This window comes from Oryctolagus cuniculus, chromosome 1 (genome assembly GCF_051225735.1).
Source record: "Oryctolagus cuniculus isolate XC-2025 breed Fujian yellow rabbit chromosome 1, ASM5122573v1, whole genome shotgun sequence".
Taxonomy (NCBI): domain Eukaryota; kingdom Metazoa; phylum Chordata; class Mammalia; order Lagomorpha; family Leporidae; genus Oryctolagus; species Oryctolagus cuniculus.
This window is the reverse complement of record NC_142867.1, coordinates 4,118,245-4,143,695: the sequence shown is the minus strand read 5'-3', so window position 1 is coordinate 4,143,695 and position 25,451 is coordinate 4,118,245. Positions and strand designations below refer to the sequence as shown.

The 25,451-nt window shown below is 64.3% G+C and overlaps 1 protein-coding gene and 1 long non-coding RNA gene across 3 annotated transcripts; one reads left to right on the top strand and one right to left on the bottom strand.

Moving 5' to 3' along the window:
• Positions 1-1,102: 1,102 nt before the first annotated feature.
• Positions 1,103-3,442, top strand: LOC149128246 (uncharacterized). 2 transcript variants are annotated; one of them, XR_016216157.1, is made up of 4 exons: positions 1,103-1,252; positions 1,952-2,033; positions 2,555-3,110; positions 3,234-3,442. It is a non-coding gene; the product is annotated as an uncharacterized LOC149128246 (long non-coding RNA). The 2 variants fall into 2 exon arrangements; XR_016216156.1 differs by having other exon boundaries at positions 1,949-2,033.
• Positions 3,443-3,827: 385 nt separating this feature from the next.
• On the bottom strand, positions 3,828-13,002 carry C1H11orf24 (chromosome 1 C11orf24 homolog). Its single transcript, XM_051827840.3, has 4 exons — positions 12,841-13,002; positions 10,493-10,675; positions 5,961-6,104; positions 3,828-5,464 (listed from the first exon to the last, which is right to left on the bottom strand). The coding sequence occupies exons 3-4, from the start codon at positions 6,034-6,036 to the stop codon at positions 4,329-4,331; spliced, it is 1,212 nt and encodes a 403-aa protein (XP_051683800.3). The 5' UTR covers positions 6,037-6,104; positions 10,493-10,675; positions 12,841-13,002; the 3' UTR covers positions 3,828-4,328.
• Between the last annotated feature and the right edge of the window lie 12,449 nt (positions 13,003-25,451).

Genomic DNA, 25,451 nt, shown 5'->3' with positions numbered 1-25,451 from the left:
ACACGTACACACAATTCTCACACATATAGTCTCATTCACACATTCTCACACTCATCCATGAACACCTCACACGCTCATTCACACTCACATTCTCACACTCGCACATTCTCACACTCATACATTCTCACATATTCTCACACTCATCCACGAACACCTCACACACACATTCTCACACTGACACACATTCTCATTCTCACATGCATTACTTTCTCACACTCACACATTCTCACATACACACACATTCTCACACTCACATTCTCACACTCATCCATGACCACCACCACACACACTCATTCACATACACACGTTCTCACACACACATACATTCTCACACTCACATTCTGACACATTCTCACACTCACGTTATCACACTCACTTTCTCACACACATTCTCACATATTCTCACACTCATCCACGAACACCTCACACACACTCATTCTCACACACTGACACATTCTCACACTCACGCACTCACATTCTCACACTCACACACATACATTCTCACACACTCATGCACCCGCGGCTCCCCGACCTTGTCCTGTGGCCCCGCCTCTCTCCCCGCGCCCCTGAGCCCGCCCGGGTCGGGGGTGCGCGTTTGCCGCCGTCCCTGCCTTCCACGGGTGCCCCCCTGTGCCGCCTGCACCCCGGGTTCCAGCGTGTGGATTTCCTCCCTCGCTGCAGTGGGACGGCACAAGCAGCGACCGCATCTCAGCCTCGCGTCCAAAATGCCGCGGCGGCTGGGCGGGGCCTGCGCGGGCCGGGGCGGGGCGTAGCGCTGCTGCACGGGGGAGGGGGGCAGGAGTGGGCGGGACGGGGCTGGGCGGGGCTGGGCGCCAGGGAGGGGCGGGCCGGGCCGGGGCGGGGCCAGGGAGGGGCGGGGCCGGGGCCAGGGAGGGGCGGGGCGTAGAGCCGCTGCACGGGGGAGGGGGGCAGGAGTGGGCGGGGCGGGGGCCAGTGAGGGGCGGGGCGTAGCTCCGCTGCACGGGGGAGGGGGCAGGAGTGGGCGGGGCTGGGGCGGGGCGCCGCTTCGAGGGGGCCGGGGCGGGGCCGGGGCGGGGCCAGGGAGGGGCGTGGCGTGGCGCCGCGGGGCGGGGCCGGGGTCTGCCCGCAGTCCTTGGGCCGCCCAAGCCCAGCCCGCGCCTCAGTGGTAAAACAGAGTTGTGGACGCAGACGCGCGGCTGACGACGCGCACGCGGTGCCCCAGATGGGCCAGCTGGAGGGCCGGGGGCAGAAGGCCAGGGTCTGCCCGGGAGTGAGTGTACTGCCTCCCTTGGACTCTCGGCTTCCTTCGGGCAGGGAGGCGGTTACAGCACAAACGGGAAGAACGCTGTCCCCCGGTGGGAGACGAGGACCCCTGGCCCGGGAGTAGGGACAAAGGCGACGGCTGGCAGAGTGGGGTCGCCTGGAAGGCTCCGGGGGGCAGGGCGGTGGCCTGCAGGGACGCCCCCGCCAAGTTCCCGGTGGGCGGGCACAGCGGCACGGAGGGAGGAGGCTTGGCCGCCAGGGGGCGCCCGTGGACCTCCTGTGCCGGGCACGCGAGGTTTCCAGGGGACCCGCTCCCTGCGCGATGGGCATGGGGGCCGCGGCTTTGCTGCTGTGAATCCTGCCCCGCCGCGTGCTGGGGGTGACTCCTGGCAAGCAGGGGACGTGGACGCTGCCCCAGGCTGCAGGTGCAGGCAGCCCTGCAGCTGCCCCTCGTCCTACCCAGCAAGGAGGACACCAGGGCCCTGGTGCCACTCAGCCAGCCAGGGCAGGGAGACTGGCAGGGCCAGGGCTGTGCCTTTGTCTCTCGCCCTGCTGTGGTTTGCACCTGGAGGTCCCCAGGGCCCCGAGTTCAAGGCTTGGTTGGGGAGGGGATGCTCGGGGGGTGCTGGAAGCCGTAGCAGGTGGGGCCCAGGGACAGGCTGCGGTGAATTCTGACTTTGACCCGGCCGTCTCTCCGCTCCAGCAGTGGACGGCACCTTGGGCTCCCACGGGCACTCGCGCCCTGCTGCGCCTCCTCCCACCGGCCTCTCTAGAGGCCAGACCGATGGGTAAGTCCACCTCGGACTTGAACCTCCCAGACCTGGAGCTAAATGAGCCCCTTTGCTTACTAATTCGAATAATTAGGAGCTGACTAACACCGGCCCCTTGTTTCTCTTCCCCCCGTTGGGAGGAGCTGCAGGTGACTTCCCAGCCAGGCCATCACCAGGGTCTGTACCTGAAATTAAACACACACTTGCCGGGGCCCGGCACTGCGGCGTAGCGGGCAAAGCCACCGGCTCTGACGCCGGCATCCCTTATGGGCACTGGTTCGTTTCTCTGCTGCTGCACTTCCAGTCCAGCTCCCTGCTGGCAGACCTGGGGAAGCAGCCGAGGATGCCAAGCCCCAGGGCCCCTGCCACCCACGTGGGAGACCCAGAGGAAGTGCTGGCTCCTGGCTTCTGCCTCGGTCGGCCCTGGCCATTGTGGCCATCCGGGGAGAGAACCAGCAGATGGAAGATCTCTCTCTCTCTCTCTCTCTCTCTCTCTCTCTCTCTCCCCCTTTAAAGTAAATCCATAAATCTATTTTTAGGATGCACCTGTGGCCGAGGTCGACGATGAGTCTGCTAGGAAGCAGCGACAGCAAAGGCTCAGGAGCGGGGCTGGGGACGGGAGGGAGACGGCGGGTGCCCGTCGCGGGTTTAAGTTAGTTCAGACGCCTGGGAGTCCGCGCTCTCGGCCTTCGCTTACGACCCACTTGGAATCCTCTTGGAGAAGGCAGAGTGCAGCGGCCTGGGCACCAGCCCCCACGCAGGGAACTCTGGGAGGGGCTGGAGCTGCCAGCTCAGCCTCAGCGCTCACAGCAGTTCCCAGCCGCGAACTCCCGGCCCTGTTCCCCCTGGGCCCTGCCTGCCATGTTGGCACAGTCGCCGGGTCTCCCTCACTGCCTGCCACGCTGGCGCGGTCGCCGTGTCTCCTGGCATCCCAGACGGAGCAGCTGGGTTCCAGGACATTCCTTCACTTGCCCAAGGTCACAGCAGCTGCAGACCACCTGGGGACACAGCCTTGGAGCATACCCTGGCTCTTGGTGGCCCCTAAGTCCTTACTACTGTGGGCAGAGGCAGGCCAGAAGGTCCAACTTGGCCCAGGTAAAGCATAAGAAAGCAGCCATGGGGCCAGTGCTGTGGTGTAGGGGGCAAAGCCGCTGCCTGCAGGGTCGGCATCCCATATGGGCACCGGTTCAAGACCTCGCTGCTCCTCTTCCGATCCAGCTCTCTGCAGTGGCCTGGGAAAGCAGTGGAGGATGGCCCAAGTCCTTGGGCCCCTGCACCTGTGTGGGAGACCTGGAGGAAGCTCCTGGCTCCTGGCTCTGGATCGGCGCAACTCCTGCCGTTGCGGCCATCTGGGGAGTGAACCAGCGATGGAAGACCCCTCTCTCTGTAACTCTGCCTTTCAAATAAAATAAATCTTTAAAACAAAATTCTAATCCTGACTCTAGGGGCTGGCACTGTGGTGCTGCAGGTTAAGCTGCTGCCATCCCGTATGGGCGCTGGTTCTAGTCCCGGCTGCTGCACTTCCGATCCAGCTCTCTGCCATGGCCTGGGAAGGCAGTGGAAGATGGCCCGAGTGCCTGGGCCCCTGCACCCACGTGGGAGAGCTGGATGGAGCTCTAGACTCCTGGCTTCAGCCTGGCCCAGCCCTGGCCATTGTGGCCATTTGGAAAGTGAACCGGCAGGTGGAAGATCTCTGTCTCTCCCTCTCTCTGTGTAACTCTGCCTTTCCCCTTCAAGTAAATAAACAAACCTTAAAAAGAAAAAGGCCCGCTGTAAGTGGCCGTGGGTAGGACACACGAACAGAGGCAGACACAGAGCGGCCATTGCTTTAATCAGGATCCCACGCACCACAGCCAGGGGCCAGGGCCCTGCCCACGGTGCCGGGCGCCACGACTGTTTACAAAAATAAATATGAAAAAAGCTGCAGTCTTCCGTGATCAGGGAGTTAATCTGATAGCATGTAAATGTTTATGCATCTGGCGTTATTCCTAGACCGCACCCCAGGTCTGGAAGCACCGGGCGTGGCCGGGGGACTGGGCCTCCTATGACATCATCCCTAGACCGCACCCCAGGTCTGGAAGCAGTGGGTGTGGCTGGGGGGACTGGGCCTCGTATGACGTCATCCTTAGACCCCATCCCAGGTCTGGGAGCACTGGGAGTGACCGGGGGCTGGGCCTTGTATCTGGCATTATTCCTAGACCCCACCTGGTTTGGAAGCACTGGACGTGGTGGGGGGACCGGGTCTCACATCTGACGTCATCCCCAGACCCCACCCCAGGTCTGGAAGCACCGGGCGTGGCAGGGGGCCGGGCCTCACATCTCCGAGTCTGCGTACATGCCGTTGATCAGGTAGTCCACCTGCGTGTAGTCCTTCTTCCTGTAGCTCTCGTAGGCTTGCAGGGCGAACAGAACCAGGACCGTGAGGAACAGCGTCACCCCCAGCACGAGCACCGCCACCAGGAAGGTTCTGTTCACCGGGGAAGGGCTCAGGGCCTTGGTGGTGACCACCAGGTACCGGCCCTGGGTGCTGGGCGGGCACGAGTCTGTGGCTGGTGTCGGCGAGTCCCCTGAGCTCCTGGGTGTCAGCCCGGTGGAGGCAGAGCCGGTCGTGGCCCTGGTCCCCACCTGCTCTGGCGTCTGGACAGTGCCCGGGCTGCTGGCCGCCCCAGTGGGCGAGGCAGGGCTTGGCTGTGTCGTAGGGGATGTGGTGTGCACCTGAGGGCTCAGGTGGGTGGGAGGCGCTGGCCCCGAGTTGGTGGTCGGCTCCTCAGCTGGTGGCTTGGTGGTGGTCACTGCTGTGGACGATGTGGAAGCCATAGTGGGGGAGGGCCTGGGGGAGGGGGAGGGGCTGGGGGTGGGGGTAGAGGTGTTGGGCTCCAGGGTTGTGGGCGAGGGGGTGGGCGTGGGCCCATGTACCGTGCTAACCACAGGCGGGTGTGTTGGCACCTGCACAGTGGGGCCTTGTGCTTGGGGACCCGTGGTGGGTGCGGGGCTGGCCGTGGCGTTCCCGGGGGTGTGCTCGGAAGGACCGTGGGTGCCCGTGGGACTGCTTGTGTGCACAGTGGTCACGGCAGTGGTGTGGGCACTTGTGGCTGGTGCTGCCGATGTGGCCGTTCTTGGCACAGAGCTGCTGCCGGGCACCTGGGCATGAGACGTGCTGGGGGGCAGAAGCCCAGCGGTGGTTGTGGGGACAGCCGAGGTGGGCGACGAGGGTGCTCGGGAGGCCGCCCCGCCCGTCGTCCGCTGCACAGTGGCCGGGGCCGTGTGTGTTGTGCTGTTTGTCGTCTCTGCCGTGACGGCCGTGGAGGCATGGCCGGTCACCACGGTCCCCGGCGTCTGCGTGCTGGTTAGCGCCAGCGCCGGCGTTTTACTCTCGGTCCCTGGAGCTGTTTCCACTGATGCATCTCGTTTGACCAGTTTGTTCCATGTGCCATGAGGGATGAGGGGCCCTAAAGCCAGAGACGGGAGACGGATGCGGTCGTGTGAGTCGCGGGCCGACCAGAGCCCAGGAGGGCGAGGTGTGGGCCTGCACGGCCCCTCAGGGCAGCCCCCGTACTTGGTTCTGAGGCTCCTCCGTCCCCCCCACCCCCAAGCTGTGGAAAGCCCAAGAACTGCACGGTGCAGATGCAACCGAATTCCAGAAGCACCAGGGTCCCAGGACATCCGCCCCACCCCCGCCCCCACAGCAAAGAGCTCCCGGCCTGGGAAGGGGTTCGCAGCAGGAGGGCTCAGGGCTGAACAGCGCCTGAGGAGGTATCTGGTGTGTGACTGGACGAGGCTTGGATGAACTTAGTATCCGATGCATGGATGAATGGCTTTGCGGCTCAGCTCCAGGGCGGCGCAGCCTGGGTCCCCGGGGGCACCCCCTACAGGGCCTGCGAAGCCCCCGCCCAGCCCAGCACCCAGGAAGCCAAAGTTCCCCAGCCACCCCGCTTTCTCACTTACGTGCCTCGGGGGACGCCACCCGGCTTTCAGACAAGGACAAGGAGGAAATGCAGAGGAGCACGAGGGCTGCCCACATCTTGCGGACGGGCCGGGCCGGCCGGCTGCTCACACTGGTGACGGCTCCCTCCTGCCCGGCCAGGGAACCTGCGCCGGGAAAGCACAGCGGTCAGACTTCCGGGCAGCCACACCGAGGCTCGCCTGAGGCCCGGGCTCAGCACTGCACCTGCTGCACAGGGGTCCCGGCTGGGTCCAGGGCGCCCACGGATGGCCAGCCCATGGCTGGCGCCCAGGACAGGCCAGCACATGCCAGGCATGGGAAGCCGCCTGCCGCACCCCTCGCCCTTGATGGGTCTGAAGCACTTCTCGACAACCGTTCGGACGCCTAGCCCCAGGGCCCGGAGATCAGAGCGGGAGCCGTAGAGAGTGCCAGGCCGAGGCGGCATCCGTGGAGAGAGAACCCTTTCAGCACCAGGCCGAGAGCTGCCGAGTTCCTCCGTGGCTCCTCCACGGGCTGCAGGAGGCCCCGGACAGCCGCCGTCACCTTTCACACAGGGAGTGCCGCGTGGCCAGCCGCCATGCACCTGCCACCCCTCTGGGCCCCAGGGTCTTCTCCTGCCCAGATGTTTCCTCTCCCTCACACTCCCGTAAAAGGAAGAGGCTGAGACGGACAGACAGGAGAGACAGTGGAGACTGGCCGCTTCACTCCCCAGATGCCCACAGTGACCAGGCTGGGCCAGGCTGACTTCCACATGGGTGGCAGGGACCCAACCTCTTGAGCCATCACCTGCCACCTCCCAGGGTGCCCGACAGCTGGAAGCCAGAATCGGTCCTGGAACCCAGGCACTCTGACGTGAGAAGCGCAGCGGCTTAACTTGGGCCAAAGGCCTCGGGGCCCATCAGCTGTTCTCAGCTGCCCAGCGTCCACCAGGTGTGTGCTCAGACGCCAGGCAGTAGACGGAGGGTAAAAGATGACCAGCAGCCCCTCGTCCTGCAGCTCTGCAGTCCAGCGGGGGACACAGAGGCCACCGCAGGCTGGCGCAAGCGACGGGCGGGGCTGTGCCTCCGTGCTGGGAGGCGGGGTGGGGGAACGGCACCAGGCAGGCCTTGGGGGCTTGAGGCATGTCGGTCCTCTGGCAGGAGCCCCCGGGACACCTTGGCAGGGTGTGGCTGGGGTTGACAGGGCTGGCCGGGGCAGCGAGCCAGGCGGGCTCAGTGAGGGGTGTGCTGCGAGGGACCACGGAGGCAGGCTGGAAGGACCTGCTGCAGCTGCCCCGGGTGTCCAGCAGGGAGACGGTGCAGACTGGGCCTGAACCGGCCGCCTGGGACACAGGGCTTCGCCACACTCACACCAGGTCCCTCTGCAGGCGCCAGGCTGGAGTCGCTCACCACGGGGTGCAACAGGGAGCTGGCACCTGGTCCTGGGGGCTGCCCCAGGCCTGTGCTCAGCCGCGCTCAACACGAGTCCCACAGGGCAGCCCGAGAGGCCCAGCCCTCCCCGGGGCCACAGCCCCGCCCTGTGCAGGTGCACGGTGTGGCAGCCTCAGACTGACTTCTGACCCAGTCTTGCCCCAAGACACTGGTCTCTGCCAGGGCCTTCCCACGAAGCGCCCGAGTTCCACAGCACAGCAGAGCGTGGCTTTGCGATGCCACCTGACCTCAGGTCTCTGCATGAAAGTGCCCTGAGGTCCCCATCAGGGCCAGTGTCCTCTCCCTGTCCGTCCCCAAAGCCATCAATGACTCACATCTGAGACACCTGGCTGTGATCCACCTGCCCCGCCACGGCTGCCATGACACCCCCGTGTCCCCTAAGCTGCCTCCATTGGCTGAAACCCCTTCCCGCCCCGAGGTTCCTCCACACTCATGCCCTTCAGACACCGGCCCCGCTGTGCAGCTCCCACCACCAGGCTGCCTAGGTGCCCTGCTCATCTTCAAAGGGCCCCAGGGTCTTCTCCTGTCCAGATGTTTCCTCTCGCTCTGTCCCCCCAGCCCCACCACCTGCCAGCCACCCTAACCACTCCAAGGACGGGGGCTGGCACCCTCTGTCTCTGGTCTCTAGTGCCTGGGGACCACAGCACCTGCCCCTGAGGGTGCTGCTGAATGAATGAATGGAAGAATGGCTGAAGGAATGAATGACTTCACCCCGGAGAAGGCAAGGGTCCCCATGGCCCCTTTGCCATGTGCCCCGGAAGCCAGGGTCCCCCATTCTAACACAAAGGGGTGACATGGACGCCTGGAAGGCCTCAACAGGTCTTTGGAACAGTCAGCTCCATTGGTTTGGTTTTGGAGCAAAACTGCTGAGGACAAGGAAAAGGAGAGGGTCCCGGGGACTCCCGCGCTCCAGAGCCAGGACAACGCTGCAGGGTCCCGGGGACACCCGCACTGCACAGTCAGGGCAACGCTGTAGGGCCCCGGGGACACCCGCACTGCACAGCCGGGACAGCACTGCAGGGTCCCGGGGACACCCACACTGCACAGTCAGGACAGCACTGCAGGATCCCGGGGATACCCACACTCCACAGTCAGGACAGCACTGCAGGGTCCCAGGGACACCCACACTGCACAGTCAGGACAGCACTGCAGGGTCCCGGGGACACCCGCACTCCACAGTCGGGACACCACTGCAGGGTCCTGGGGACGCCCACACTGCACAGTCAGGACAGCACTGCAGGGTCCCGGGGACACCCGCACTCAGCAGCCTTGGGGCTGGGGTGCAGGTCAGCTGCCATCCCTCACTCGGGGGTAAGAGGCCGTCGCCCTAGGAACAAGGTGCAGTACAGCAGTGGGGGGTGCATCTGCATGGGTCCGAGCCCCAGCTCCTGACCTCAGTAACCCAGGGCCCTGTCTCAGCTCACCAAGCAAGCGCCTCGCACGGCTACTGGCCTGGTCATGGCCCAGCCCAAGAAGCACACCCTGACCAGCTGGGGCTGGGCAGGTCGAAGCCGGATCCCCCACGTGGGTGGCAGGGTGCCAAGCAGGGTGTGTATTAGCAGGAGGCTGGGTCGGAAGCAGCTTGGGACTTGCGCCCTGCCACGCAGACATGGGATGCAGGCGTCCCACAGGGCGTCACGCACGAGCCAGCTGCCGACCCCAGAGGCACCGCCCTCCAAAACCGTCTCACGGGTCTGGAAAAGTGGCTCGGCCTCACCAACCAGATCCGCATCTGCTTTCCCGGGTGCCAAAAGCATCCTCTGTCTCAGCAGAGAGGAGTGGGGCGGGGAGAAGCAGCAGAGCAGCATCCTAACAGGGCCTTCAGCGCCGAGGGCCCAGAGGCCGGCCAGGGCCAGGGCAGGCGGCGGGCTCCGACTCAGGACGAGCACCTAGAGGGCTGCCCCGCTGGTCACAGCTCCTGCACTGAACACCACGGCCGGAGATGCGCCCCGTGCCCGGCCCTGGATCTGCGGGGCCTGCCGGGTGAATGGGACGTGGTTAGTGTGCCAAGAGGCTTCTGATGGGGGGCTGGCGCTGTGGTGTAGCCGGTAAAGGCGCCGCCTGCAGTGCTGGCATCCCATACGGGCACCGGTGCGAGTCCCGGCTGCTCCACTTCTGATCCAGCTTTCTGGGAAAGCAGTGGAGGATGGCCCAGGTCCTCGGGCCCTGCACCCGCGCGGGAGACCTTAAGAAGCTCCTGGCTCCTGGTTTTGGATCGGGCCAGCTCTGGCTGTGGCAGCCGTTTGGGGAGTGAACCAGTGGATAGAAGACCTCTCTCTGCCTCTGCCTTTCAAATAAATAAATAAAATCTTAAAAAAGAAAAAAAAGAGGCCTCTGACAGGCACGCAGGGTCCTGGCTTCCCGAATGCACCCAGGCCGTGCAGCCTCCGCACCGTGCGTGGGCAGAGGTCAGCGGACCTCTGTCCGGAGGGCGTGGGGTACACGGCCGTGGCTACTGCGTTCCGCCACAGGTGAGGCTGTGGTGGATGTGTAAGGGTGGGCGTGGCTGCATCCGCTAAAACCTGATTCACACAGACAAGCAGCAGGCGGGCCAGCCCCGCTGCAGCCGTCAGCCGACCCCAGGGTGGCTACTCCAGCTAAGGCGGCAAAGGAGCCATCAGGGGACGGGTGGATCCGGATCACCTCCTTCCTGGGCGTGCGAGCCGGGGCAGCAGCCTCCTCCTCCATCCCCCGCGGCAGGAGGCGCAGCGTCCCCCTGCAGGGAGGACTCCCCTTGACACAGGCCTGGACGACCTCTTGCAGTAACACACGTGGCGTCAGGAAAGCACAAGAGGGCACGGAGGGACCGTGTGGTCCCAGAGCCCTCCTGCCCGCCCCTGCTGTGGCCCGCCCACTGGGTCCACTCAGAAGGCAGGACCCGGAGCGGGCGCTGTGGCTCGGTGGATTAAGCCACTTCCTGGGATGCTCACGCCCACACCAGGGTGCGTGGTTCAAGCCCAGCCACCCTGCTTCTAATCCAGCTCCCTGCTGTGTCCTGCCTTCTTCCTGCACCCTGTCCACCATGCAAAGCCCCCTGCGGACTTTCTCCAGGCTCCCTGGCCATGCCCAAACGGGCAGGCCCAGCTGCAGGGCCGGGCACTCACCAGAGGCGGCCGCTCAGGGCGCACTCCTGGGCTGGGCCATCTTCCTCGTCGGGGAGCTGCGGGCTGGGCACTGGGGGCGGGCCAGGTGAGGTCTGGCTCTGCAGGAGGTGCGCCCCTGGGCCATGGCATGCTTCGTGCACAGGTGGGACGAAGGCAGACGCTCCACTCTGCAAACAGGTGCATCTAGGGTTTGAAGAAGAAGCAAACTCCTCAGGAACAGCGACATGGCAAGGAGGCGGCGCAGGCCCGAGCGGTGGTCAGCCGGCCGTCGTCCCGGGAAATGACCACACACATCGTCTTCCAACGTCGCGGTGCTGGCGGAGCCTTCTCCACAGCGGGGATTCTTTAGGGAAGCAACTGGACAGCCGCGCCCAGAGGGAAAACGCCAGCGGACGTGCCAAGGAACCGGGTAGTTTCGCAAGGCACGGGCTCACTCACTGTAAAATACTACAGCAGCTGTTGAGAACCCACGGAGCTCCGCGCATCGACGGGACCGCAGGTGGCACACAGCAAACGCGCCAGGATCCCGCTTCTGCCTAAACAGACCTAAGGGCCTGGGCAGGCCTGCGCGGGAAAGGTACAAGGACAGCCCCGCTGTGCTGCAGGGGCAGGCACCACCGCGGAAGACACTTCTGAAGAACAGCCATGTTGAGAGAAAACAACTGGGACTCTGTCCCTGTGCTCCGGGCGGAAGGCACGGCGACCCCACTGGACACTGCCGCACACTGGGCTGGAATAATCTAGAGAACTGACTGTCAGCAGGCACATTTCCCAGGAACCAAGAGAAACCTTGGAGGACTCCAGGAGCAGCACAAAGAAACAAGCGGCCGCCAGCGGACGGGTACTTGATGGACACTCGGGAGGTTACGGACGCGGCTCCTCACCGCCCACACAGGACAGGCGACGTCAGCAGGTGGAGAGGCACCAGGACCCCAGAGACCCGCTTCCGACACAAACGCCCATGTGTGCACACGGCCACACACACCTGCAGCTGCCCAGTCACACACGTGTGCACCACGCGGCTGCAGGCACGCACACGCCCCTCACCACACAGGCCCACACCACACAGGCCCACACGGCAGTCACACACGTGTGCACCATGCGGCTGCAGGCACGCACCACACAGGCCCACACGGCAGTCACACACGTGTGCACCACGCGGCTGCAGGCACGCACACGCCCCTCACCACACAGGCCCACACGGCAGTCACACACGTGTCCGTGGGGAATCGCACACACACACAATTTTCACATGGCCGTCTCGGGAGCTCCACCAGCTTCTCAGGGAACCAGGCGGACGCCGTGCCCGCTCACTCTCCGGCGGTCACTGCCGCAGGAACAGAGATCGGCCGCACGCAGTCAGGGCAGGCCCTCGCTGGACACTGACCGCTCTGACCCGGTCCCGCCCTGACTCATAATCAAACCTGTGATGAGACTCACACAGTAGCTTCCCCCACAAGGGCTTCCGTGAGCCTTACACGAGAGTGTGGCCCGAGTTCCGGGGAAGGGAGGCCAGGCAGGACAACCAGGGAAGAGTCACGCTCGCGCTGAGTCGGAGACAGGGCTGTCAGGGGGTGGATCTGCCAGGGGGACGCAGCCGGAGACCCCGGGGGGAGGCGCCTCCCAGACTGGACCCGGGTGTCCACCTCCCTGCCCCCGGGCGTGGCAGTGCTCAGAGCCACGGCCACAGGCCATCAGTGCCTATCAGCAGGCGCGATCGCCACCCCAGGGACAGGGACCCCACCCTGACACGCCACCTGGCTGGACTTTGGTGGCAGAAGCCCAAGGAACACAGTTCTGTGTGTACAGACACTGCCCCGCGGTCCAAAGGATGTGTCCAGGTGGCACAGTGCGACCTGCAGCGCCGGCTTCCAGGCCTCCGCGAGCCGGGCGCCCCGGCCCAGCTCCCGCGGCCACCGTGGGTGAGGTGACACTGCTTGTCCACCGGGCAAGTCAAGGGAACACGCACGCGTCTTGAACGCGGCGCTGTTTATCCGAGCCGTGTGGGCGCCCGCGGAGGCCGGCAGGTGCAGGCAGAGGTGCCGGGCAGGGTCTGCAGGGAGGCCCGGCTCGCCCAAGGGACCGCTCCTCTGAGGGCCACCCTCGCTGGGGCCCAGGCCGGCCCTGGACGTGCCACGCCGGGCCCCAAGCCGGGCCCCCACCCACGCTCCCGGGGCCTCGGCCCACTCCGCCCCTCTCCCGCAGCCCCCTCCCCCGCCCCTCCTCTGGCCTCTGCGACCCCATTCATCCTCCTCCGGCCCCCCCGCAGCCTTCCCCCGGCCCCCACCCCGGCGCCCAGTCCCAGGCCGGTCCAGGCAGCCCGCTGGACGGCAGCGCGAGCCCCTTACCCAGGCGCGGCAGGCCCGCGGCGGCCCGGCGGCCCTCGGACGGCGGGGAAGCGCCCGCTGCCCGGCGCGAGGACGTGTCCGCCGGCCGAGCCAAGACAGCTCAGGACAGCGGCGCCCGCGCGGGCCCCGCCCGGGGCCGCCCCGGAAGTGACGTCACGGGAGGGCGGGTCGCGGCGGTGCCTGGCGCGGTCGGACGCGAGGCGGAAGCGAGGGGCGTGTCTGTGCCGGGGCCCCGCCCACAGGGGGCGGGCCGGGGCTCCGACTTGGCCGGAAGGGGCTATTTTTGGCTGGTCTCTTGCGGAAGTGCGTGGTTCGAGGGGGGCTGTCCTGCTGCGCCCTGCAGTTTGGGGGTCCCGGAAGCCTGGGGAAGTGGGCAGCGTGCGCTCCAGACGCACCCGGTGCCGCCCAGCCCAGCGCGTCTGCGTGCGGAGCCCTGGAGACGGCGAGAGGCTCGCTGGTGCTTTGTCGCTCTCGGCCCGCGGGCCACCCCCGGGACTTGGAGGGGAGGGGGGTGTAGGGCCTGGAGCGAGGGCCGCGCCCCTGCGGCTTCCCGGCGCTGGGGCCCCGCCCACCCGCTGCAGGGGCGCGGGCGGAGGCGTTGCAGGGACCGTGAGTGGCAGGCACAGTGCTGTGGGACCTGAGCCCAGCCCCCACCCCGGACGCCCCGTCCCCCTCCCCCAGCCTGCAGATCCGTGGTAGGGATGAACTCCGGAGGCTGCGCTGTGCTGCAGGGGGGGGGGTCACACCACTGCGTGCGGCGCAGGTTCGAGTCCCGGCTGCCCCACTTGGGGGTCCAACTCCCTGCTATGGCCTGGGAAAGCAGTAGAAGATGGCCCAAGTGCTGGGGCCCCTGTACCCCCGTAGGAGACCCGGAAGAAGCGCCTGGCTCCTGGCATTGACCTGGTCCCGGTCCTGGCCGTTGTGGCCATCTGGGGAGTGAACCAGCAGATGGAAGACCTCTCTCTGTCTCTGTAACTCTGCCTAAATCTTTAAAAATTTTTTAAGGTTGACTCGCTAGGTTAAGTGAGTGGTAGGGTGAGAGCCCCTGTTAGCTGTGCAGGACTCGCGGGCCTTGATCTGACGAGTCATACGCAGTCTAGACTTGGGCCCCGCCAAGGAAGCAGGCTGGCCCCTGCCAGAGGGAGGCCGCGTGGCCAGGCAGGCCCGGCTCCGCCCGGCCGCGCGCTGCGGTCGCGTGGTCACTCCGGGAGCCTGGGAACTGAGCGGGCTGCCTGGCTCCCCGCTCCGCGCCTTGCAGTTGGAGGTCTCCTTCCTTCGCCCACCCTGGTGGCCGTGAGGCCGGGGTCCTGCACCCGGTGTGGGGGACGGTCACGACAGAACATGCCGGCAGCCGAGAGCCAGGCCCGCCAAGGGAGGGTGTGAAGACCCCGATGCTCCACGCGTGCCTTGATTTCCCCAAGTGTGCATGTGCTCGCAGAGTAGGCGGCCTCCCCTGACTGCAGCTTGCCCGGGTCTGAGCCTCTGGCTTCATTTGGTCAAACGGGTTGGGGGGGCCGGCTTCTTCCTGCTGGAGCTGAACCTGGAAGGTGGGGGCCCCTCCGAGGGGGGGGGCAGCCGGCCCTCTGGGGCTGAACCTGGAAGGTGGGGGCCCTCCGGGGGGGGCAGCGGCCCTCTGGGGCTGAACCTGGAAGGTGGGGGCCCTCTGGGGCTGAACCTGGAAGGTGGGGGCCCCTCGGGGGGGGGCAGCGGCCCTCTGGGGCTGAACCTGGAAGGTGGCGGCCCCTCGGGGGGGGGCAGCGGCCCTCTGGGGCTGAACCTGGAAGGTGGGGGCCCCTCCGGGAGGGGGCAGCAGCCCTCTGGGGCTGAACCTGGAAGGTGGCGGCCCCTGGGGGGGGGCAGCGGCCCTCTGGGGCTGAACCTGGAAGGTGGGGGCCCCTCCGGGAGGGGGCAGCAGCCCTCTGGGGCTGAACCTGGAAGGTGGTGGCCCCTGGGGGGGGGCAGCGGCCCTCTGGGGCTGAACCTGGAAGGTGGGGGCCCCTCTGGGGGGGGGCAGCGGCCCTCTGGGGCTGAACCTGGAAGGTGGGGGCCCCTCCGAGGGCGGGGGCAGCCGGCCTGCTGGGGCTGAACCTGGAAGGTGGGGGCCCCTCCGGGGGGGGGCAGCGGCCCTCTGGGGCTGAACTGGGAAGGTGGGGGCCCCTCCGGGGGGGTGCAGCGTCCCTCTGGGGCTGAACTGGGAAGGTGGGGGCCCCTCTGGGGGGGGCAGCGTCCCTCTGGGACTGAACCTGGAAGGTGGGGGCCCCTCCGGGGGGGCAGCGGCCCTCTGGGACTGAACCTGGAAAGTGGGGGCCCCTCTGAGGGCGGGGCAGCGGCCCTCTGGGGCTGAACCTGGAAGGTGGCGGCCCCTCCGAGGGCGGGGTGCAACCAGCCCTCTGGGGCTGAACCTGGAAGGTGGGGGCCCCTCCGAGGGCGGGGGCAGCTGGCCCTCTGGGGCTCAACCTGGAAGGTGGGGGCCCCTCCGAGGGCGGGGGCAGCTGGCCCTCTGGGGCTGAACCTGGAAGGTGGGGGCCCCTCCGAGGCGGGGGCAGTGGCCCTCTGGGGCTGAACCTGGAAGGTGGGGGCCCCTCCGAGGGTGGGGGCAGCTGGCCCTCTGGGGCTGAACCTGGACGGTGGCGGCCCCTCCGAGGGCGGGGTGCAGCTGGCCCTCTGGGGCTGAACCTGGAAGGTGGGGGCCCCTCCGGGGGGGGCAGTAGCCCTCTGAGCCCCACTGAGGCAGAGGAGGCTTTGATGGAGCAGAGAGGCCACGGCGTGGAGGCGCTGCAGCCGACTGATCCCTGGTCTTGAGTGTCAGCCAGAAAAGGTGTTGCCCACGACGGAAGTACCTGGGCAGGCTGGGCCGCACACGGGGACACCCACGGTCCCCGTGGCCAGGCAGCACCTTTGGGTTGGTGGCTCAGCTCCGGAGCTGCCCGTGTGCGGTGCTGGGAAGAGCAGTGCATGGCAGCCGCGGGGAGGGTTGGGGGGGCGCAGACTTCCGGCCTGGGCTGTTGTCTTGGGCGCAGAAATAAACCCGCTCACGGCATGAGTCGCAGTGCCTTGTGTAGGGAAGCCGCCCGGGGTGCCACGTTCCAGAGTGAGGCTCTGGGGCAGCACTGCCTGGCCCACCTCCCACTTCCGCCCCGTAGCCGAGTGACAGCCGACAGACCTTACACTCACCACTCCTTGAGGCCGCCGAGCCCCCCCCCCCCCAGGGAAACACGGGGTTCGGCTCTGAGCCCTGGCCACTCCGGTCAGCACAGAGCCTCGTTTCCGGAAGCTTCGGCTGCCTCATTGCCCCAGGACTTTCGCCTCGCGGTGCTGCTGGACGTGACCAGTGCTGCGTGGCCGTGTGACCCTCAGCTGATGGGAGTGTGTTCTCCAGAAGGCACAGACGGCTCCCGCGCGTCCCCAAAGACGGCGCTAGCGGAGCCGGGAGCTGTAGAGGTGCTCACGCGAGGAGTTTGGGCGCGAGAGGCAGGCAAGGCAGCGAGGCTCAGTGGGTGCAGGGCGTCCGGCAGAACGGACGGCCCCTCTGCACACGGGGTCTGGGAGCGCCCGGCCCTTCAGGCTGGGGTGAGCAAGGTTACACAGCTTCAGAGGGGATGCACCTGCGGGGTCGGGGGGGGCAGGCCTGAGCTGAGGGAGCTGAAACACCCGGAGAGACCAGGCGGGCGCGTCAGGAAGGGCGGAGTGCGCGGTCTGTGTGCAGACGGGGGCAGGGGGGGGGGCTTGGAAGGGAGCAGGGTCCAGGGCTTCCCCACGGTGCCCCCCCTTCTCCTGGCAGAGGGTTTGCTGGGTGTGAAACAGGTAGAATTCCTCCCCGGGGCCGGCGCCGCGGCTCAACAGGCTAATCCTCCGCCTAGCGGCACCGGCACACCGGGTTCTAGTCCTGGTCAGGGCGCCGGATTCTGTCCCGGTTGCCCCTCTTCCAGGCCAGCTCTCTGCTGTGGCCAGGGAGTGCAGTGGAGGATGGCCCAAGTGCTTGGGCCCTGCACCCCATGGGAGACCAGGATAAGTACCTGCCTCCTGGCTCCTGCCATCGGATCAGCCGCGGTGCGCCGGCCGCAGTGTGCCGACCGTGGCGGCCATTGGAGGGTGAACCAATGGCAAAGGAAGACCTTTCTCTCTGTCTCTCTCTCTCACTGTCCACTCTGCCTGTCAAAAAATAAAAAAAAAAATAAAAAAAATAAATAAAAAAAGAATTCCTCCCCGGTGTACATTACCCGGTGTTGTCAGACTTGTAGCCCGCTTGGCACAGGGCAGAGGGGATTCCCCTAGGGTGCCTTCCTGGGAGTGGGGGAGGCAGGGCCCCCGTGAAGCTGTTCCCAGGGCCCTGTGGAGGCTGCTGCCTTCCTTTCCCGGCCTTTCCGAGCCTCTCTCACATGCATCAGCTAATTTCCAGCTCCCTACCCAACAATAGCACAAACGCGAGAAACGTGACACCAGCACATGGTGGAAAGAGCTAAAACGGGGCGGTGGGCAGTGTCACTTGGCTGAGCCCCAGCTGGGACAGGTGCACCAGGGGATGCACACACACCCCCCCGCCGCCACCCTGTGCACCTGCCCCTGCCCTGGGCACCTGGAGGCCTGGAGTGACCTCAGGAGCCCCCCACGTACGGACGTGAGGGCCACAGGTGATCTTGGCGAATCAGGGAGCTTGCGTTGCAGAATCCTGAACGCTGAGGGTCAGCTGCTGATGTGGACAAGCGACCGCTCCTGCCTGCTCAGAGGGCCACGAGAGCCAAGTGATAAGCGAGGACAGACGTGCAGAGGGCTCATCCTGGGGCAGTGGCACGTGGAGGCGTTGCTCAGGAGAGATGAGGACTCTGTTCTGGGGACAGCGACTCTGCAGGTGCCGCATGACTCAGAGTCCCCGAGGGCCGAAGCCCTGTGAGCCTCAGCCCGGCACCGCCTCTGCCACACGGCAGCCGCCCTGGAGGAGGCTGCTTCCCCTCTGGTTCCGGGCACTGGCTTTCAGGAGGAGCCCAGTGCCCCTTCGTGCCGACTCGTTATTGTCATGGTGTCCGTATGGAAGGTGTTTGTACGCCATGAACGCAAAATGAAAGATTAACATTTCGGGAAGCTGGAGAGTGAAAGTGAACACTCTGGTGTGGATTGGCGTAGAGTTACGTGTGCAATGCTGGACCCATCTCCTGTCCTGCTGAGGGTGTTCGGAATACCAAATTGGTCCTTGGGTTTTTCCTGCAGACAGCTGTAAATTATTTTATTAATTTATCTCTTTAATAACTTTTTTTAAGGCAGAGTTAGAGCATGAGAGAGATCCTCTATCCACTGGTTCACTCCCCACGTGCCCAAAACAGGACTGAGCAGGGCTGAAGTCAGAAGCCTGGAGCTGCATCCAGGTCTCTCAGTGGGTGCAGGGGCCCAAACACTCGGGCCACCCTCCACTGCTTTCCCAGGCCACAGCAGGGAGCTGGATCAGAAGTGGAGCAGCCGGGACTCAAACTGGGAGCTCTGACGTGGGACATAGCAGGCTTAACCCACTGGGCGTGTTACCAGAGAATGCAGGGGTTCTTGTCTTCATGCAAGAAAGAATTCAGCGGCCGGCACCGCGGCTCAACAGGCTAATCCTCCGCCTAGCGGCGCCGGCACACCAGGTTCTAGTCCCGGTTGGGGCGCTGGATTCTGTCCCGGTTGCTCCTCTTCCAGGCCAGCTCTCTGCTGTGGCCCGGGAGTGCAGTGGAGGATGGCCCAGGTCCTTGGGCCCTGCACCCACATGGGAGACCAGGAGAAGCACCTGGCTCCTGCCATCGGATCAGCGTGGTGTGCCAGCTGCAGCGGCCACTGGGGGGGTGAACCAACGGAAAAAAGGAAGACCTTTCTCTCTGTCTCTCTCTCTCACTGTCCACTCTGCCTGTCAAAAAAAAAAAAAAAAAAAAAAAAAAGCAAAGTCTGACCCAGGATTTGGTGAAACATAACTCCCATATCCTGCTGGTTGGGGCCACGCCAGGATCCTCGGTGGGCAAGGGGCTGCCAGCTGCAGACTGTGGGGTTATCCTAGAGTTAAAATTTTGGGGGGGCTGGCGCTGTGGCGTAGCGGGTAAAGCCCCAACCTGCCGCACCAGCACCCCTTATGGGTGCTGGTTTGAGTCCTGGCTGCTCCACTTCCGATCCAGCTCTCTGCTGTGGCCTGGGAAAGCAGTAGAAGACGGCCCAAGTCCTTGGGTTCCTGCACCTGTGTGGGAGACCAGGTGGAAGCTCCTGGCTTCTGGCTTCGAATCGGCACAGCTCCGGCTGTTGTGGCCATTTGGGGAGTGAACCAGCAGATGGAGGGCTCTGTCTCTGCCTCTTCCTCTCTGTAATGCTGCCTTTCAAATAAATAAATCAACCTTTTAAAGAGTGGGTGGAAAAGTGGCAAACAAGGAAAGGTGGAGAATTGCCACGGCTGGAGGGGCAGGGTGGGCCTCGGACTCGGGACGGGGGTCACTGCAACCCTGGGCTCGGGGGCCCAGTCAGCAGCAGCCGGTGCCAGGGCTGGTCTCTTGGCTCTGACAACTGTGCTGCGGTTACGTAAGAGGCTAACAGAGCAGGGAAACAGGAACTCATGGAGCTATTTTTGAAAATCTTCTGTAAGTCAAAATTGTCTCAAAATAGAAACTTAAAAAAACACACACAAAAGAAAGGCTATTTTCAAAGTGATAAAAATTTCAGAAGACGTTCTATATGCAAATTGCAGCCACTTAGGAATCTGACAAATAAAAAATATTCATTAGCAAACACCCAGAAAACACGCAGCATACTTGGGAGTAAATTTTATAAGAAATTGCTGGACAGCCGGGCGGGAAGCTGTAATTCTGTTGATGCATCGAAAGAGCCTTGGGGAAGCGACCTGAAAGGACGCCAGCGTCCACGGAGACGGTGGAACGGACAGTCACAGTGAAGCGGGCTGTGTCTCCACGTGTTCTCCCCCAGTCCAAGGCCGCCGCGGCCGGCGCACCGCGCTGATCCGATGGCAGGAGCCAGGTGCTTATCCTGGTCTCCCATGGGGTGCAGGGCCCAAGCACCTGGGCCATCCTCCACTGCACTCCCGGGCCACAGCAGAGAGCTGGCCTGGAAGAGGGGCAACCGGGACAGAATCCGGCGCCCTGACCGGGACTAGAACCTGGTGTGCTGGTGCCGCAGGTGGAGGATTAGCCTAGTGAGCCGCGGCGCCAGCCGATCCCATCTTTTTTACATTATTTTTTTAAAGATTTATTTGTTTAGTTGAAAGGCAGAGTTAGTGAGAGAGGGAGAGACGGAGAGAGAGAGAAGATAAAGATACAAGATCTCTCTCCACTGGCTCACTCCCCAGATGGCTGCCGAGACCAAGGCTGGGGGAGGCTGAGCCAGGAGCCAGGAGCTCCACCCGGGCCTCCCACGTGGGTGCAGGACCCACACACCTGGCCCGTCTTCCGCTGCTTTCCCAGGCGCAGGGAGCAGGGAGCAGGGAGCAGGGAGCCGCCAGGACTGGGACAGGAGCTCGCATGGGATGCTGGTGTCACAGGTGGCGGCTTCACCCGCTGAGCCGCTGTAACACCAGCCCCCATTTTTACACTGTTGACTGAAGAAAATGGGTGTCCCTCATGCTTTCCTAAGATCAGGCAGCAAAAAGAAGAAGGCAGCGCCGAATCAGGACAGAACGTGGCTTCCTGGTGGTCTCCCTTCTACTCCTGCGGAGAGGAGGATGCACGCAGCATTGTGGGATAAGAGCCACGCGCTGACGGTCGCGTCACCGCTTTGGCGAACTTCCTGAAGAAACCCACCCTAGGGGCCGGCGCCTCGGCATGGTAAAGCTGCCGCCTGTGGCTCCGGCATCACATATGGGTACCGGATCAAGTCCCGGCTGCTCCACTTCCAATCCAGCTCCCTGCTAGTGCACCTGGGACAGCAGTAGGGGATGCCCCAAGTGCTCGGGCCCCTGCACCCTGCTCCTGGCTCCTGGCTCCGGGCTGGCCCAGCCCTGGCTGTTGCCGCCGTTTGAGGAGTAAACCAGTGGATGGAAGATCGATCTTCCTCTCTCTGTCTGTCTCTCTCGCTCTCACTCTCCCTCTCCCTCTCTGTAACTCTGCCATTCCAGTAAATACAATCAATCTTTTTTTTTTTTTTTCAGGCAGAGTTAGACAGTGAGAGACAGAGACAGAGAGAAAGGTCTTCCTTTTTTCCGTTGGTTCACCCCACAAATGGCTGCTATGGCCGGCACTGCACTGATCTGAAGCCAGGAGCCAGGTGCTTCCTCCTGGTCTCCCATGGGGTGCAGGGCCCAAGCACCTGGGCCATCCTCCATTGCCTTCCTGGGCCACAGCAGAGAGCTGGCCTGGAAGAGGAGCAACCAGGACAGAATCCGGCGCCCCAACTGGGACTGGAACCTGGGGTACAATAAATCTTTTTAAAAAAATTGTTTTAAAAAGTTAAGCTTACTCTTGGGGCCAGCACTGTGGTGCAGCAGGTTAACGCCCTGGCCTGAAGCGCCGGCATCCCATATGGGCGCCGGTTCTAGTCCCTGCTGCTCTTCTTCCTATCCAGCTCTCTGCTGTAGCCTGGGAAAGCAGTGGAGGATGGCCCAAGTCCTTGGGCCCCTGCACCTGTGTGGGAGACCTGGAGGAAGCCCCTGGCTCCTGGCTTCGGATCAGCGCAGCTCTGGCCGTTGTGGCCAATTGGGAAGTGAACCATCTGATGGAAGATCTCTCTCTCTCTCTCTCTTTCTGCCTCTCCTCTCTCTAACTCTGACTTTCAAATAAATAAATAAATAAATCTTCAAAAAAAAAAAAAAAAGTGAAGCTTAATCTGATGTGAAAACTATTTGGAAACCTATACACAGCGCTTAGATAATGTGCATTTTCCATGAACTTGAAAGTTCTCGTAAGCATGGATTTCGATTTTTTTTCCTGCACCAAAATAAACCGGTCCTTCATCCCCTTTCCACGCACTTTCTGGAGTGCCCAGAGCCGCAGTGCCCGGCTCACCGAGTACGGCCTGGTACGCCAGAGCTCAGTCCTCCAAAGCCGGGGCTCAGCCTGCCGCTGCCCCGCGGACACCGTACGCTCAGGAGCGTGGACACCTTCTCACTAACGCCCTTAGACGTCCCTGCAGCCACGCCAGCCCCTCCCAGGGCTTCCGGCTGTCGGCGGCCCAGAGGGCCAGAAACGCAGGTCCCAGCCGGAGCTGGACCTCAGCCGCGGAGCGCAGCGAGTTTGTTCCCTGTCCTTGCTCGAATTCTCATTTCATTTATTTGAAAGGCAGAGTTACAGGCGGAGCGGGAGTTGTCTTCCATCTGCCGGTTCCCTCCCCAGGAGCCTCGCACTCCACTCCATCCGGGTCCCCCGTGGGTGCAGGGGCCAAGCACTCGGCCACCCTCCGCTGCTTTCCGGGAGCGTCAGTGGGCAGCTGGATCCCAAGTGAAGCGGCTGGGACTTGAACCGGTGCTCATGTGGGATGCCGGTGTCACAGGTGCCGGCTGAACTCACTGCACCACAGCGCCGGCCCCCTTTCTTTTTTAATTTGAGGAGCAGATACAGAGAGAGAGAGAGAGAGAGAGAGAGAGAGAGAGAGAGACGGGCGGCCACAGCTCCCATGGCTAGGGCCAGCTGGAATCAGGAGCCGGGGCAGGGATCTGACGTGGGACAGGGGGTGGGCGCCATGGAGACTCCAGCCCAGGGCTGGGACTTGACCTGTCCAGGTGGCGGCGGCGGGGAGGGGGGGTGCCTGCCAGGGCTTGGCAACCCCAGCCACAGGGGCTGAGCCAGCCCGGGCCCCTCTGTGCCTATGGCTTTAGGCTCAAGATCTGCTCCCAGCTCAGCCACCGCACAGAGCCTGGGGTCGCCCCGGGCTCAACGCCTGCCGCGGGGCACGCCAGGAGGGGTCCGAACCTGCCCCGCGGTCTCGGCGCCCGTGACCTCCCCTCCCACCCAGACGGCGCCCGTGACCTCCCCCGGCCACCCCGCCCTGGACTGCGGAGACGGATCCGGTCAGGGCGCGGGGGACTCCCGCACACGGCAGGCGGCGGCCGCCCCCGCGTGGCCGCGAGGCGCCCTGCAGGCCGAGGCCCCGCAGAGCGCGCCGCGAGCGGGCGGCGTGGGCGCAGAAGGGGCGCGGGCTCCCGCTCCCTCGGGGGCCTCTGCCCGGTCCCGCGCTCCCGCTTCGGGTTTGCCCTCCCTGCAGTGGGCGGGTATAAGGAGCAGGTTTGGATCCAGGGGCGCTCCTGGGGGACCCACAAATGCCCACACCCCGGGGCCCCATGTCCTCTGGGAGGCCCGAGGCCCTCAGATTTCGCAGCCCGGTGACCGCTGCCCGCTGTGACTGGGCTCTGGGAGGCCGCCCCCGCGGCGCGGGCACGAGGGACAGGCAGCAGCCGGGCCCCACATCCGAGGCCCAGAGCTGCAAGCAGCCACCATCTGCCCGGCCCCCTCGTGAGGGTTCTGTGTCCTTGCTGGCTGAAGACCTCGGCCAGCGGCACATGGCCAGGCCCGGCTGTCCTGATGACCCCGGAAGCCAGAGAAGCCGCTCCCAGGGTCACCAGTGCCGGGGGCAGCTGCAGAGAGAAGCGCTGAGACCTGCAGGTTCCTCTCCCAGCCCATGCCGGTCTCGTCACCGGCTTCTTCTGGTCACTGCCGCTGGGCGGGGGGGTCTCTGTGTCAGGCAGGATGGGTGTCAGCTCCAGGGCTGTCCCCGCACGCGCCGTATTCCACTGGATCAGAGCCCTCGCTTGGGAATTCCTCCTCCAGGTCCTGTCCTCGCAGCCTTGCCACCCCCAGGTGCCATCCTCACCCACACCCACCCACCCAGCTGCTCCTGGCCCCAACCCTGGGAGTCGCCGGGCCCTGCACAGCCCCTGCCTCCCTGGGGAGGGTGCAGCTCGCTGCCCACTGCCTGCGAGTGGGCACTGAGGGCCATGAAGGCCAGACCACAGCAGGAGATGGAGAAGACACAGGGCAAGGGCAGTGCTGGGAGCTGGGGACAGACAAGGCGGGGGCAGGGTGGCCGGGGAGGCCCCAGGGGGACCAGGGAGGGAGGCGGGGCGTGCTGGGGGCAAGTACTGAGCCGGAAGCCAGGTGCACGGGGCAGGCTGTGGGATCAGGAGGCCGAACAGAGCCAGCTGGCCGTCAGACGGGAGGGGCCGTGTGGTTGGTGCTCTTTAGAAGGGAGAAGAGGTGTGGAGCTGGCAGAGGGGGCTTGGCCCTGGAGGGGCCCCGCGGTGGGGGGTCTGGGGCAGGAGCTAAGCGGGGATTCCCACGGGCCCAGCGTGTGGCCCAGGGCAGGCGCGGGGCACAGCGCACCCCCTGTCTCAGTGCTGGGCTCCGGGCAACGCCAGCTCCCTGCCAAGGTGCACCTGGGAGGCAGCAGGTGACGGCCCAGGTGCTGGGGTCCCTGCCACCCACAGGGGAGACCCAGGCTGAATTCCTGGCTTGAGCCTGGTGCAGCCCTGGCCTTTATGGCAGGCATCTGGGAATGGAACCAGAGGATGGAAAACAACCTCTCTCTCTCTCTCTCTCTCTCCCCCTGTTGATCTCCCTTTCAAGTAAATTAATAAATCTTTTTTTTTTTTTTTTTTACAGGCAGAGTGGACAATGAGAGAGAGAGAGAGAGAGAGAGAGAGAAAGGTCTTCCTTTTGCCGTTGGTTCACCCTCCAATGGCTGCTGCGGCCGGTGCACCGCGCTGATCTGAAGCCAGGAGCCAGGTGCTTCTCCTGGTCTCCCATGGGGTGCAGGGCCCAAGCACTTGGGCCATCCTCCACTGCACTCCCTGGCCACAGCAGAGAGCTGGCCTGGAAGAGGGGCGACCGGGAGAGAATCCGGCGCCCCGACTGGGACTAGAACCTGGTGTGCCGGCGCCGCAAGGTGGAGGATTAGCCTAGTGAGCCGCAGCGCCGGCTAAATGAATAAATCTTAGTCCCAGCCTGGCTGCCTCTGGGCTTCAGGACTTTGGGCAGGGGCACCCCTGTTCTGCACGTGGCTTTCCCTCTGGGGGAAGATCTGGGAGAGTCGGAAGGGTTGAGGGGGACCCTCTGCCTTGGTTTTGCTTGGAGGAGGGAAGGTCTAGACAAAAACCAGGTGCCCTTGGGGGTCAATGCTGTGGTGTAGCAGATAAAGCTGCCACCTACAGTGCCAGCATCCCATATGGGCGCTGGTTCGAGTCCTGAGTACTCCACTTCCAATCCAGCTCTCTGCTGTGGCCTGGGAAAGCAGTAGAAGATGGCCCAAGTGCTTGGCCTCTGCACCTGCTTGGGAGACCGAGATATGCTCCTGGCTCCTGGCTTCGGATCGGCGTAGCTCTGGCTGGGACATCTGGGGAGTGTAGCAGCAGATGGACGATCTCTCTCTCTCTCTCTCTCTCTCGATCTCTCTCTCTGCCTCTGCCTCTCTGTAACTCTCTTAAATAAATACATCTTTACAAGACTCCTCAAACAAACAAACAAACAAACAACAAAGACAAAACCATGTGCTTCCTGCAGGGCCCTGAGGGCCCCTGTCTGCCCACCCCCTCAGAGCCCACCTCCTCTTTCCAGGTATTTGAACCCCGAGTTCCCTGCGCCAGCAGCAAGGGCCAGGCAGTGTCACTCCCAGACCCCCCTGCCCTCCACAAGCAGACCTTGTGGATTCCAGAAGGTTCTGAGTGG

Excerpts from the sequence above, each read along its gene's own strand:
- C1H11orf24 (XM_051827840.3), bottom strand. The coding sequence starts at position 6,036 with ATGTGGGCAGCCCTCGTGCTCCTCTGCATTTCCTCCTTGTCCTTGTCT. Across the intron at positions 5,465-5,960 it reads GGTGGCGTCCCCCGAGGCAC|GGCCCCTCATCCCTCATGGC; the intron begins GTAAGTGAGAAA and ends CTCTGGCTTTAG.